General features: G+C 31.2%; 2 protein-coding genes across 8 annotated transcripts in view; one reads left to right on the top strand and one right to left on the bottom strand.

The window, feature by feature from the left end:
* Positions 1 to 16,105, top strand: part of LOC145318738 (uncharacterized) — a 372,001-nt gene that overhangs the window by 174,679 nt on the left and 181,217 nt on the right. The gene's annotated exons all lie outside the window — the stretch shown is intronic.
* Positions 1 to 16,105, bottom strand: part of LOC145318728 (ras-GEF domain-containing family member 1B-like) — a 40,106-nt gene that overhangs the window by 10,093 nt on the left and 13,908 nt on the right. For all 4 annotated transcript variants that reach the window (XR_013879483.1, XR_013879484.1, XR_013879485.1 and 1 more), the window contains exons 13-22: positions 13,897 to 13,992; positions 13,436 to 13,547; positions 12,910 to 12,983; positions 11,878 to 11,935; positions 11,418 to 11,528; positions 8,417 to 8,498; positions 5,569 to 5,661; positions 5,128 to 5,234; positions 4,581 to 4,638; positions 3,988 to 4,115 (exon numbers count right to left, since the gene is read on the bottom strand). Coding sequence is in view for 1 of the 4 variants with exons in the window: in XM_080160216.1 (XP_080016342.1) it covers positions 3,988 to 4,115; positions 4,581 to 4,638; positions 5,128 to 5,234; positions 5,569 to 5,661; positions 8,417 to 8,498; positions 11,418 to 11,528; positions 11,878 to 11,935; positions 12,910 to 12,983; positions 13,436 to 13,547; positions 13,897 to 13,992 (919 nt within the window). In the remaining 3 variants the exon portion in view is untranslated. The remainder of the gene's footprint in view (positions 1 to 3,987; positions 4,116 to 4,580; positions 4,639 to 5,127; positions 5,235 to 5,568; positions 5,662 to 8,416; positions 8,499 to 11,417; positions 11,529 to 11,877; positions 11,936 to 12,909; positions 12,984 to 13,435; positions 13,548 to 13,896; positions 13,993 to 16,105) is intronic.

Here is a 16,105-nt window from a genome sequence, read left to right as displayed (position 1 = left end):
ATGGACTTTGTCTGGAAGTATATACTTGGTAATGAGAGGTGCTTGTATGAAAGTATCTATTCATTATGTAATACTTTAAAATTTGTACCTTTCAATATAAATCTATTGTTCTGTTACCAAAATGAAAGAATGTCTTTCAACATTTCAAAAGGAAATGTGTATTTCTTGAAATGTTTCTACTGTAGAAAGAAAATAATTCAAAAATTTTACTGGAAACATATTGTTAACATTATTTGGTAAAGCCTAATTTTATGCAGTTCAAAATACTGATTGGTGTGGTGAACTATTTCTGTCCCTGTACTTATCTTTACAGCCTAACCAAAAAGATTGAAATGTAATGACAGTCTTTATAGAAATTTGATTTCTTATTAATTGAATGTGCAACAGGCACTTTAAACACCATCAAAAACGGAACATAGAAAAAAAATTCTTCCTTTCCATCCTAAACTACTAGGAAAGAATGGCAATTATGTCCTAAAATTCAAATTTACAATGTTAAAAAAAGCATAAATAATTCTGTACCTTTTTTTTGAATAAATTTTCCTGTCCCCAACTGAAACTTGGCAGTTGACATGAGGAAATGATAACTAGAGAAGATTATTGTAATAAACTTGATGCACCCTGAGGACCCAACCATCCATGGAATATTCAATTCTTCAATAATATGTATGCACATTTGGCCCTTGTTGTAATATGCTTCCAAATTGTTCCAAAATTCTTCTATTAATGTACAGTGTGTACTGGCCAATATGCATTTAACAAAATTCTACATATTTCTTTTTCTTATTTCAAGGGTTTCAATAAAAAAGCTTTGATGTCTTAGAAATTGAAAAGTATAAAAACTTCACAAATCTTAGTACTACCCCCTTTGAACTTTTAAGGTAGCTAATCATGTATTTCTATCCCAAAGTAAATAAATATGAAATTAGATACTTTGAATGTTTGAGGCTGAGTTAAACTAATTTCTTCCTATTCACTTGTGCTTTATGTCTGATATACTTAAGTATTAGGTACATATAAATAGAAAAATAAAATATTGATTCAAATAATTTATTTCAAAATTTAAACAAGAAATGCACAAAACCAATATTTTCGACACATCCAGGGGAGATATTCCATCTAATTCTTGTTTGAACACAAACACAGATGGAATTTTTATTGTTCTTTTTCATTCAGCGCAGAATAGTTTTAATCAGGGTTCAAGAGATTAGATAGCAAATAAGATTTTTTTAAAATTAATTAAATGTATGTAACTATTTTGTAACTATGAGGTCCTTTATTTGTTAAAATATGATAAACAAAGAGTATACAACAAATTAAATATGTACAAAATTTAAATATTATAAATGGATAAAATATATTTATTACAAACTGTTTATTTTGCCAAGTATTGAATAATTCAGAGAAGTTTATATAATTGTTAATTTCAATCTTTTATTTTAGTCCACATGTTTAACTTGATTAACGTAGGTAATTTATTTCAATTTCATCACAAAATACTGACAATTGCATCATCACAATTAAGTAATATTTTTCTATCAACTTACATATCACTTTAAGGCAGAATTTTAGTTGGGTAATTCATCTACAAGAGAGCAGAACATTGTAATTCTATTCAGCAATTCTTCTAATTGTTTTTTATCTAGTTTGTTTATTTTTCTTTTTAGTAGAGCATAGCTACTCTACATACATTTATGGGTCTATATTATGTTTATTTTAATAATTTTACCCAAAATGTAATAATTATCAAATTTTATCTTTTCTGTTAATGTGTTTAAGATTAACTCCTAGAAAATGATTATGAAGCCCAATAGTTATTTAACAATACACTGATTTATCTCAATGCTCTTTTAGTAAAACAAAGTTTTTTTTTACTTAATTTTATCTATTTTTAACAAGCGGTTTCAGGCTTTTTGCAATCCTTAGAAAGATACTAATAATTTATTTCTATGTGGCATTGTGAATCAGTTTTAAAACATTTGGGCATCCACATTCTTGTTTTGGGTAATACTGTAGACCATTCAATTCACGGATTCTATTTAACAATTACCCTGGGAGGGTAAAAGTATATTTTGTCATTTAGAAAGTTAAATAAGAGTCATAATAGTTGTGACATATAGGTTTTAAATAAAATAAAAAAGAAAATAAGAACTATTCTTTAACTTTATAAAAGCCAAAGTTTGAAAATTCTTATACACCTCTCGTTTTTAGTAGCGAAGCTACTCTATAATTCACTTTTTAGTAGCGAAGCTACTCTATAATTCACTTTGTCCGTCCGTCAGTCAGTCAGTCAGTCCGTCAGTCCGTCAGTCCGTCAGTCCGTCAGTCCGTAACGCTATGGGGGAAATGGGATTTACTCAGCTCCTATAAAAGATAGAATGCTGAAATTTTTTGACAACATTCCTATTATTAAGGAGCACAATTGACTTTAAAACATCATTTGCGGTCGGACCGATTTTTAGCAGGTTTTAGGCTATTTTTATATTTTTCACATTTTTCTCCATATCTTCAGTGTTTATGGTCCGATTTTCAAAAATTTTTCAGTTACAGATATCAAAATTAAATTTCCTGTCGTTTAAAGAAACAATCATGAAGGCCAGACTGCCTTTTTAGCAGGTTTTAGGCTATTTTTATATTTTTCACATTTTTCTCCATATCTTCAGTGTATGGTCCGATTTTCAAAATTTTTTCAGTTATAAATATCAAAATTAAATTTCCCGTCTTTTAAAGAAGACAACCATGACGGCCAGACTGCCTTTTCAGCAGGTTTTATGCTGTTTTTTTTTATATTTTTAACATTTTTCTCCATATCTTCAGTGTTTATAGTCCGATTTTCAAAATTTTTTCAGTTGTAGATATCAAAATTAAATTTCCCGTCTTTAAAGGAAATAACCATGACGGCCAGACTGCCTTTTTGGCAGGTTTTAGGCTATTTTTGAATATATTTAACACTTTTTTCCATATCTTCAGTGTATATGGTCCGATTTTCCAAATTTTTAAAGTTTTTAAGGATTTAAAAATTTAATTTTTAGTCGTTTCAAGAAAACATCCATGGCGGCCAGACTGCCTTTTATCAGGTTTTTGGCTATTTTTATATGTTTTACATATTTCCCAAGATCTTTGTTTATTTTGATCTAATTTTCAAACTTTTATGGGATATCAGTATCAAAATAATTTTTCCCATTGTTATGAGCATCTTTAATATAATTTACTTTGACCATCATCATCATACAAAATAAAACAAGGTTTCATATTTATTTTATCCAATAAATCTATTCTTGATTTTAGTAAAAACCTTTTAAATCTACCTGTACGTATTCCCATCTACGATTTTTTGTGCTTCGCTACTTATGGATGTTGTCATCCTTGTTTTATGATAATTTGGGGGTCATTATACCGCAAAATGTTTAGGAACCTTTATCTAGCTTATTTATATCCTTTCATTAATTCTTGAGAAACTTTGTCAAGCCCACGGTTTTATTTGAGTATATAGAGTACAATTACTTTATTTCTTAAATGTTTTCTTTCTGATTTTAAATAGTTTTTCTTCAATTTTGTTCTGGGCGTTAATATTAACATCAAACCATATGTTTTTGTAAGATTTAAAGACTTGAATCATAGTACATAAAAAAACAGCTGCACTTTAAAAAACCAAACAGCTTATATCATAGAGCAACTGCTTTACAAAGCAAACCTGGCCTTATACTAGACAAAAAAATAAATCAAACCGAAAGATCTACTAATACATTAAAATACATGGGATGTACTTGAAGCTTCTCTGGGAAAAACTGATAATAAAGATAAGGAAAAGCTTTGCTAAAATCAAATTGCTACTTGAACATTATACAAACAGAAAAAAAATATTTGAGTAGTTAATTACCTGTAACGTATTTCTTCTATAGGACAAAAAATAAAGCATATTAGAAAATATAGACATTGACACAAAGACATAAAATCTAATTGAGTTACCACGCTAATATTGTATACCTGTAAGGTAGTTCTATAGGAGACAAAGTTGGAGCTCGGGTCCATCTGATGGCCCAGCACGTCAAATTTCTCCAGCCGGATTCGGTTCCAGGTCTTCCGGAGCCTGGAAACCGGCTGCAGATTCAAACCTGGAATTTTAGATATAATATAAAATTTGGCAGAATTAAGGTTCTTAAGGGATAACAAAATGGAAATTTTTTTGATATACACAGCCCCAACATAGCACCCATTTTGTGCATTAAAATTATTGATAGAAAAGATGGGATATTATTTAAGAACCAATTAATCAAAGTTCAATAACAGAACCCAATGCTTTTGAGCCAGCCAATAAAATGACGCGTTTATAAATTTATGGATACAAGTATAATTTACAATCCTATGCCCCCCTCCACCCTACAAATAAATAGATTTTTCTAAAGATTATAACAAAAAATACTCCTTTGGTAGTATAAAATTCTTTTAAGAAAAGTTTGAAAAATATTAGTTTCTCAGATCCCCCATAGCAATTTAAAAGACCAATGACAGAATCTGTTTTTTAAAGTTCGGGAGGAAGAATCATTCTCAGTCCTCTCTCTCTCTAATATATTGATTACCTGAAATAATTCCCATCATAGAGTTGAAATTTCCTATATTTACACATTCCCTGGCCACCTGGAAAATTACAATATCATTAGCAGGGATATGACATTGGACGATCAGTAAAACCCTCTCCTCAAATGTAAAACTGTGGGGGTGGGGAGATATAATATATATTTTCAAAAACTTTGGGGTTGCCTACGCTACTCTAAAATTTCTTTGGGGCCAGCTATCAGACCTTTACCTTTTGTTGAAAAATGCAAAATATTTTTTTCTGTTACAAAATGCCCGAAGTCAATGAAGAATAAAGGAAATAAGATAATGATGAAGATTAAATTCTTTGAATCCTAAGTGAGTTAAATAAAGCAATACTTTCGTTTCATTGAAAAAACACACTGTATACGTTGAAATTCATGGTTTCATTATAAAAGGCTGATAGTCTGCTACAAATATTGTTTATTAATATTAAAAATGCTGCAGGAAAATAAGATATTCTGACTAACCTAATATAACAAGTGTATATAGAGTATCTTCGCTTCTGAAAAACCACAAATATAATATTACCTCTGTCCAAAATTCTATGATTTTAACCCGGTTCTTTTTCCGTTTGGGTACACATACGGTGGAAGCGGTTAGCTGGGTTAGTCTGTTGAACCAGGATATGTAAGATTCTAAATAGATTGATAAAGTGATGTAAAATAGATAGGTAAATTGTAGAGTTACATAGAAAGATAGATAATGACCGCTGGGTCAATGGATTGAACCATGATATATAGGATTCTAAAAAAACAAATTTACATATACATCGTATAACTTGTATCTTATATATATTAAAGTGGCATTAAAAAAAAGTCATAATATACTGTATGCTTATTGCTACAGGGAATTTTTATCTTAAACTTTAAGCTGTTTATCTTAAATAGCAGTGGAGAAAAATAAAATTTCTACTTCAGCGTTAAAGACATTGTGAATTGTAGAGTAGCTCCGCTAGGGGATTATAATCACCTAAATTTGGTGTTTTCTTTGCGGCCCTGAGCCTCGCCTCAACTGCTTCGGGTTGTAGTTCATGTACACTTAGGTTATGAGAACCTTCGCCATCTATAATAGGATATTAGGTATATAGTAGATAGATAGATATACATAGTTAGGTATTAGATAGAAAGATACAAAACTACTTAGGTTGTAATTCATATACACTTAGGTTATGAGAACCTTCGCCATCTATAATAGGATATCTATAATACAAAGTAGCTTGATGTCTGTCCGTCTGTCTGTCCGTCTGTCTGTCCGTCTGTCTGTCTGTCCCTTAAGATCTCGGTAACCACTGAACCGATCGGATTCTACTCTTCAGGGAATATACCTACTGGTCCTGTGGTGGTTTTAGGCTATTTTCTTGGGGGTTGGGACACCCCCAACCACCCCAAAAATAAAAAAAATCCAACCCCCAAAATTTTTTTTTTACATTTTTTGTAAAATCTCATTACTGCTGATCAAATTGGGCTCTACCCTTCTGGGAATATACCTACTGGTCCTCTGGTGGTTTTAAGCTATTTTCTTGGGGGGTGGGACACCCCAATCCCCCAAAAAATAAAAAAATCCCCACTTCCAAAATTTTTTTTTAATTTTTTTAAAAACAAAAACCAGTAATTGGGGTGGGGGAACCCCACTGCAACATGGGGCGAAGCCCCCATGAATCCCCCCCCCCAAAAAAAAAATCAAAATATTTTTTTTTTAATTTTAATTTTTGTGTATGCGAACAACCTAGGTCTAATTTTGACAAATTGAAATTTTTGTGTATACGGCAAACAACATGGGTTTAATTTGTACAAATTAAAATTTTTGTGTTTAAAGCGCACAACCTGGATTTAATTTTACCACAGAGTAATTAAACAAAGGATAATTTTTTGAATATTTCTATTAAGGAGGGTTGACTTCCCAAAACTAGATAGGGCGAAGCCCCTAGAGACTAGGGGCGAAGCCGCTAGTTAGGTATATAGCAGATAGATAGATATACATATTTATAGATATTAAATAGATAGATACATAACTACTTAGGGTGTAATTCATATACACTTAGGTTATGAGAACCTTCACCATCTATAATAAGATTTAATAAAGTTATGTGTTTTAAGACTTTGAAAAACGATTATAACACTAAAATTAGGCATGGCAATTGATATAATGAGGTATAATGTGGGATTGTCAATAAATAGCGTTTGAACAAAGAAGCACGTACATCTTGATTTAAAAAAAATATTTTCCCTTATAAGCATAGAACAGTTAATATTATAGGTTATTTGTTTATTATTGATAAAAATGTACAAGATGTATTTATGACATATAAAAAAATTTAGATGTGAAATTGGCAAGAAATAGATGTATAATTGACAATTTTGGATGTTTAAATGCCTGTGTTAGATGTATATTTGTCAGGGTACCTACGATATATGGCATATTACTGTCGAATTTACATCCAGACAAACAATTTTGACAAAAATACATCCACTGTATTTCTGCCAGTTGCAGGAACGGCAACGTCCCTTGTGTAATACCAACAAAACAATGATTTTAAATACCAACAATGATTTAAAATTAGAAAAGCGCATCCAATCTGAAGGATAGATAGTGATCCAGAACATATAATTTATCTAAAACTTTTTCTGATTTAGTAAAAATATCATACCTTGCCCATTTTATTTGATGGGAAGGAGGTTGAATATTAAAGTCATCCCAAGTATTTAAAAGGCAAAGCTTCTATCCTTTAAGGGTTCTCAGTATTGTTCATATAAATTCAACTATTTTTCTACACTAGACATAACAATCGGCCTCAAATTGTAAAATAAACTCCTATTTTGTGAGTTTGCATGCCTCATAGATGCAATACATACTTGAGATGTGCCACTTTTCTATATATGATGCATCAAAAGTCCTCAACATCCTTTCCATACTTACACATAGGCAAGGTATGCCATTTTTTCGTTTATGGTGTAGAAGGAGAAAGAAAGGAGATCAATAGGAATATTGGAGATTCAAGAAAAAAGGGGTGACTTATGCTCTTTCCTAAAAAGTATGTATTGATGAACTGTTATTAGAATTATATTTTACTGTAATTCTGATATTGAGGATGTTTCAACCTAATATCAGGTAGCAAAAGCTTATTGTAAAGTAAACCAAATTATAACTATTATTTTTTTAATTGATACCATTAACTTTATAATTTTTACATCAAACCTCTATTGTTGGTATTATTTTTAGTGACTTTGTTGTTTTTTTTTATTTTTTTATTAAGGGGCTTTTTAATAGGTCAAATATCTCAAAAACTACAAATCCTCTATTTAATCTGGCTTCAAATATGGAATCTACACAAAAAAAATAAGTACAAAAAAACCTATAATATTAACTATTCTATGCTTTTAAGAGAAAATAAATGTTCCAAAATTAAGATGTACGTGGTTCTTTTGTCTTCTTTTTGGACTAAATTGGACAATTTTAACTACCGTTTCTTCAAAGTTCCATATTGTACCTTATTAAAGCAACTGCCACGCCTATTTTAAGCGTTCATATCCTGTTTTTAAAGTCAAGAATCACAAACAATATTGTTGTTCTTAAAATCTTTAAATTTGGGAATTTTTTTCTCAAAATAATGGTTTTATTGGACAAGTAGGGACTAAAGAATATGATTCAGACAAACAGCTCTTAACCCTCTTCCCTTATTTCTCCCCCTTCTTACCTACTTCCCTTCAGTTACATCAAACAACAAGTTTTACGCCAACTCAAAGCCAAAAAAATATTTGAGTTTCGCCAATTTCAAATGGAATTAATTGGCTGAATAGTCCCAAGTAAAAAATCCTACCTGACTCATTTTTGCTGGAAGGGTTGGCCAGGTCCCTGGCAAATGCATTCACAAACTCGTCAGGGCCGACAAAGGACAGGTACTAAAACAAATAACATATTATTTGGTGACAATTGCCCAGGGTTTCCGAAAATATACTCAAGTTTTAAAAGCACTAATGAAATAACCACGAAATTAGTGCTTCTAAATCACAAATATTTGGTAGGTATTTTTAAAAACCACTTTATTTTGAACATATCCTTTTTTAAATAAATGTAAAACTCGAGAAAAAAAACCGTATGTACAAAATCGGACTCTGAATTCAGTAATCGATTATTATTTATCCCAATCAAGCTTAAAATTTAATAAAAAAGGTATGGGAAAGTTTATTATTTTACATGGTATGTACATCTGAAAGATAGCAGTGTAAATAAGAAGGGCTTTTGTTCGCTAATCTTATTATAAAAGTAATAAAAAGTAACCCCCCAGTCCAAAAAAGCGACTGCAACGTAAAAACAGATTCCCGCATTAATTGTTGTCTTTTTGCTTAATTTAATCATTAGGTCTAAATTGTTTTGCTATTTTTTTCCCTACAAATTCATTTTCTTTGCTCATTTTTTTCTGTTTTAACATTCATTTATCATGTTTTAATAAATAATTAAACATATGGAGATAAATAGATAATAATGTATCATAAAATACTTAAGCCGATGGACGGTCTAACATAAGATAGACATGCCTCATTATAAAAAGCATTATAAAAAGCTGAACTTCAGAAACTATGAATAATCTATTAAAGCAATGAATTGCATATTATAATCAAATTATAAAATCAATTTAACTGATACAAATTCTTCTTGTTTGAAAGTGGAGCCGTGAAAAAAATGCGATTGATGACCCCCGTAGGGCTTATTCCAAACCAAGCTTAGTTTCGCCTAATAGACGTTTAAACCTCAGAGCGACTGAAAATTATATATACTATTATTTAAGCCATAAGCCATAATTTTTTTTGTATCAGATAAAAACTGCTAAGAATGTCATAGGACATATCAAGAATATATCTATAATACAAAGTAGCTTGATGTCTGTCTGTCTTTCTGTCCGTCCTCTAAGATCTCGGTAACCACTGAACCGATCGGATTCTACTCTTCAGGGAATATACCTACTGGTCCTGTGGTGGTTTTAGGCTATTTTTTTTTTAGTTTTGGGGAAGTAAGTTCTTATAAAACTACTGACGGCAGCATCAGTAGTACTTAATTTTTTTCTTTTTAATTACCTCTTGGGGCATAGCGAAGCCGCTAGTCTATTATATAAAGTAAGAGTTTTTTTTCTGAAGATTAAGATCACAATAACTACTGAACTGATTGGGTTTTCTATTTCAGGTACGCTTCGCATAGCTCCTGAGATTGGTTTAGGCAATTTTATTTTCAGATTTAATGCTTGGGATGGTTCTAGGCTATTTTTTAGCCTTTCTCTGTCCCTAGATGTAGCAGGTGTAGCCTGTAGTATTATAGAAACTTAGAGAATGACTTAGACTGAATTTTTGGCGTTGCTACAAAAGACCTACTCTACAAAAGACCTACCCCTAAAAAAGACCTACTCGTCGGTTCTACAAAAGACCAACGCCTACAAAAGACCAACGCCTACAAAAGACCTACTCTACAAAAAATCGTAATGCTAGAAGGTCATTTTTTACTTTTATCTCCAAATTTTTTTTCTTTTCAAATTCTTGTTGAAAAGAGATACAAAATGTTCTTTTTTAGGGGGGAATTGTTGCTCCGCTAGCAAATATTTGAGGTTTCTTTATTCTATGAATGAAATGAAATTAAATATTCCATGGAATCAAATTTCAATCAAAACATTGAAATAAAAATAAATACCAGAAATATTATACTAAGGAAAACAAGGATAATGACGTTCATGTCTTCCGGATAATAAAAAGCTAATCTATTTGTTAAAAAGACTGACCTCCAATAACCGGTTAGGTTGGGTCTTATAGAGTACTGGGTAATCCAGCAGGTTTAGAACAAAGTTGGTTTATAACCGTAGAGGTTAATTATAGGGGGAAAAAATTAAACTCCACCCCTTATTTTTAATCTATCATTAAAAATAAGGAAGGGGGAGGGAAGGTTCATTTCTCGACAGGCACTTTGTAATTACATATAATGAATTTTAGAAAAACTTCGCTACGAAAAATCTTTGAAATAAAACACACACAATAGTATAGTGTTCTATATTTTCAACAATTTTAAAGCAAATTTATTTGAACTACGAGAATTTAATTTTAAAACTTTTTATCGCCAAAGTATTTTTATTTCAACATTGACACAAAGTTTAGGAATATTATTTTCAGAGAGAGAGGGGACATGCGGCTGTTTATTATACTAGTCCCCAAAGTTTAAAAATAACATTTTTTTGTTCATTGTCTCAACAACCTTGGGGCCTTTTTTGTACTTTTGATTGGTTGGTTCATATAGTTGAGTGTCCAAACGTTTCAACAACTAATTGTAATCTACAGGAAGGATAATTTTGTGTATCATTATTGGGGATAAACATAAATTTATCGGCCATTGTCTTATCCCTTTAGATCCCTGAATATTTTGCACAACAACTTGGAAAATAAAACAATATTTTAGTTTCTCTAATAAAATACTTACTAGGATGCAAATCTTACGGACGATTCCGTCCAAAAACAATCGATATATTATTACTTGGATGTTGAACCAGATTTGTAAGTACTCTCATTAAGTGATGGCTACAATTGGATAAAATTACGATACCCTTCATCTAAACCCTCCCCTCCTACTGCATGAAAGAACTAACCAATAAATGAAGTCCATAATAGCAATCTAAATTGACGAAAAATATTACCGAATCAATATATCATTTGTTTTAAAATATCATTGATTTTTTTTGCATTTTATCGAGTAAACCATTCATTCAATTTTTAAAAATTCAATAAAAAATGTATGTGCAGATTTTAGATAAACCTGTAAAAACCGGTTTTGAAACTGCTAAATACCTGTAGTTCAATGTGGGTCAGAATACGTGGGTCAGGCGGACTGGTCAGATCTTCGGGAAAACCGGTTTTCTCCCCGTCCTGCTGTATTCGTCGCAGCTTAGACACGTATTGCTGAAATTAAATAAGAGTTAAACAATATTTTAAATAAGAAATTTGCAAGGAGGGAGGGATCATTAGTACCCAAAGTATTCAGGTCATTTTATCTTATTTGAGTAACTACTCTTCGAGGATTTTGATTGGTTGATTCCAAACAAACTACAAGACTGAAGAGGGTGCAATCTCCACCGAAATATATTTCAATAAATAACTAAGAAGTACAAAGACTTTTTCACTCAGTGAATTTATCTCAAACGGATTGGTTTGAGGCTATCTTCCTGCCGATTCGAATACAGAGACCTTAAGTGATAATGGCGCAGCTGCTAGTTTATAAAATTTATTAAATATGACTCAAAATACTCACCTTATGTTTTTCAACAGCTGTTAAATGTTTCAATAGAGATTGCAAGAGTTGAGTTAACCTAACAAATAAAAATATAAGAATCATGGAAAGAAAACGAAGTAGCGGATTTCATAGTATTTTCACTGTAGCTTTTATCCCTTTTCTAGCCACTGCGGGGGGCTCTAACCCTGCGGGGAAGTCATTAAACCAACCTAACCTATTATGAAAATACGACGAAACCCGCAACTTCTTTCCATGATCCAAATAATTGCAATATTAATGGATGTAAAATAGGTGGATATTCTCGAATACCCTGATATGTTTCTCCAAGCTGGCTAATATATAACGATACCCCTATCCCACTTATGAATTCACCCCATCCCATTCCCTGTCAATGGAGGAACCAATTTCTGAGGAACCTAAATTAACGACAAAAATTCTATTGTCATAAATTTTACGTATTCGATATCCATTAATCTAAATAGTTCATGGAAATCTTAGAAATCAGAGGATTTCGAAATATTTTTAGGATTTAAGGGAAATTAAAAATTGTATTGTAATATTATAAAAGTCGCATTAATTTTGTTAAGAATACGTGATCTTTAATTTAAGTATTTTAGACTTAAGTAAAGAGTTTGATATAATAAATATGAACAAAAATAAGCGAAAGAGGCACAATTAATGTAATATAAAAATTTTTAGGTTCCAGGACAAACGAAGGAGTGGCTAAAACAGAATATGGGCAAACGTTGGAGTTAGTATACATAGGATTGGTAATTTGTAGCAAATCTCTGCTATAAATACTGTGAATAAGTGACATACACACACACGAACAGACGCAGCTTTTACCAACAACAAATTAATTCGGGAAAAATTCGTATTTTCAGCTGTCGTTGCAAAACATAGTAAAATTGACGACCTTTCCATCTGCCCCTCCCCCCCCCCCCCCAATGTTATTTTAGATTTATTTCGCTTGTTGGTTATATCTTATTTCTGGGACAGACATATAGACATATTCTAATTATAGAAAAGCTGCGCTACTGAAACACTTACTTGGTTTGTACGGAGGGGTCTAGAGAGGTGCAGAGTTGGGACAATTTTCTTACTTTGGCTCGCATTGATTCTTCCTAATATAATCAAAATAATATTAGATCATTCTTAAATGAATATTCAGCAAAAAGTTAATGTTTAAGTATGAAATGGCCCATAATTGTAGCCCGATATCAAAAAAAGCAAAATGTATCTACCAATCTATTTAAGTAACTTCTTATAGATCGGACCACCTATCTATTTATTTACATATTATCATAATTAATTTTCCCATCGAAAATTCATAGAATCCATCTATTTAAGAAAATTTTATTAATCAAAAATCAAGTAATATTATAAATATTTTCTATCAAAATCTTAAGGAATCATTAAGAAACCAAGTTACACAATACAATTTGACAACATTCAATCAAACTATCTATCTATGAAATTAATCTGACCCCAAAATCATAGGGGAACCACGTGATCCAGTTTGAGAACATTTTGACTATCTATCTATCCATCTATTTATCTATCAAATTAATCTAACCTGAAAATCATAAGGAAACCAAGTGATCCAGTTTGACAACATTTTGACTAGATTTGCAACGAAGCTGGGAATAGATTCAGATGACATCATCAGGGATAACTGGTCGGCTCGCCTGAAAAGCAAAATAGTTCTTATATAAAAGTAACAGGATGTCTATCTGTGTGCCGTTTAGAAAAGGATCTCGTTAACCGCTAAGCTGGTTCTCATTATCAGGAGGTTTTAAAGGTACATGAAAGTTTATAACTATTTTGGATGCGCTTACCTCAACTCTACAACCCTAAGAAAATATGCCCCCACCCCCCAATCCTCTTTTTTAAAATTGAGATTAAAAGAAGGTTGTCGATGTACCCCACCCTCACTCAAGTAATATTTATTATCTTAATCATATTTTTAATTTATTTAGCTTATTATTGATTCGCTAACTATAGCCATGGTTGTCCTTCTTATGTCCAATTAAATACCTGCATATTTCTGCAAGAAGCTGGGAGGGGGTCAGGTACAGTCTGCTGGAAAGCAGGAAAGAGAAGGAAAACGAGGTTGAGGGGGTGGTGTGTGCCCTGAAATATATTATATTATTTTTAAATTCTACTAACTTCTCATAGATTCAAAGATAAATTCTGTTGAACCTTTAAATCATTTGAAAGTCCTAAAGGCAACGAATAGGAGATTGTCTTTATAATATGCACCCTCCCTTAATGCAAATACTGCACAAACTAATGAGGGGATGGAAAGGGGGGGGGGGGGTTGCAGAAATCTAAAGGCAGAATTTCTAGATTTTAAAAAGTTTTTCTACTTCGTAAGTATATCAATCTATCTATCTGTATACATGTCCTACTTTCTATCTATCTATTTACCAACCTAGGTACAAGTTCATGAATGAGATCCTCTAAGCTTCCAGAAACCGAAACCTCCCTCTAACATATCTATAAGTCTCACTATCTATCTATCAACCAACCTAGGTACAAGTTCATAAATGAGATCCTCTAAGCTTTCAGAAACCACAACTCCCTCCCTCCAATATTATATCTATCTATCTGTATGTCTATCTATCTATCAACTAACCTAGGTACAAGTTCAAGAATGAGATCCTCTAAGCTTCCAGAAACGACAATTCCCTCCGTCCAATATATCTATCTATCTATCTGTATGTCTCACTATCTATCTATCTGTATATCCTACTTTCTATCTATCTATCTATCTATCTATCTATCTATCTATCTATCTATCTATCTATCTATCTATCTATCTATCTATCTATCTATCTATCTATCTATCTATCTATCTATCTATCTATCTATCTATCTATCTATCTATCTATCTATCTATCTATCTATCTATCTATCTATCTATCTATCTATCTATCTATCTATCTATCTATCTATCTATCTATCTATCTATCTATCTATCTATCTATCTATCTATCTATCTATCTATCTATCTATCTATCTATCTATCTATCTATCTATCTATCTATCTATCTATCTATCTATCTATCTATCTATCTATCTATCTATCTATCTATCTATCTATCTATCTATCTATCTATCTATCTATCTATCTATCTATCTATCTATCTATCTATCTATCTATCTATCTATCTATCTATCTATCTATCTATCTATCTATCTATCTATCTATCTATCTATCTATCTATCTATCTATCTATCTATCTATCTATCTATCTATCTATCTATCTATCTATCTATCTATCTATCTATCTATCTATCTATCTATCTATCTATCTATCTATCTATCTATCTATCTATCTATCTATCTATCTATCTATCTATCTATCTATCTATCTATCTATCTATCTATCTATCTATCTATCTATCTATCTATCTATCTATCTATCTATCTATCTATCTATCTATCTATCTATCTATCTATCTATCTATCTATCTATCTATCTATCTATCTATCTATCTATCTATCTATCTATCTATCTATCTATCTATCTATCTATCTATCTATCTATCTATCTATCTATCTATCTATCTATCTATCTATCTATCTATCTATCTATCTATCTATCTATCTATCTATCTATCTATCTATCTATCTATCTATCTATCTATCTATCTATCTATCTATCTATCTATCTATCTATCTATCTATCTATCTATCTATCTATCTATCTATCTATCTATCTATCTATCTATCTATCTATCTATCTATCTATCTATCTATCTATCTATCTATCTATCTATCTATCTATCTATCTATCTATCTATCTATCTATCTATCTATCTATCTATCTATCTATCTATCTATCTATCTATCTATCTATCTATCTATCTATCTATCTATCTATCTATCTATCTATCTATCTATCTATCTATCTATCTATCTATCTATCTATCTATCTATCTATCTATCTATCTATCTATCTATCTATCTATCTATCTATCTATCTATCTATCTATCTATCTATCTATCTATCTATCTATCTATCTACCAACCTAGGTACAAGTTCATGAATGAGATCCTCTAAGCTTCCAGAAACCGAAACCTCCCTCTAACATATCTATCTATCTATCTATAAGTCTCAATATCTATTTATCTATCTATCTGTATGTCTATCTATCTATCTATCAACTAACCTAGGTACAAGTTCATGAATGAGATCCTCTAAGCTTCCAGAAACCGAAACCTCCCTCTAACATATCT

Source organism: Acartia tonsa, chromosome 5, assembly GCF_053477335.1.
Source record: "Acartia tonsa isolate MP-2025a chromosome 5, ASM5347733v1, whole genome shotgun sequence".
Taxonomy (NCBI): Eukaryota; Metazoa; Arthropoda; class Copepoda; order Calanoida; family Acartiidae; genus Acartia; species Acartia tonsa.
The sequence above is the reverse complement of the archived record's forward strand: the minus strand, read 5'-3'. Positions and strand labels throughout refer to the sequence as shown.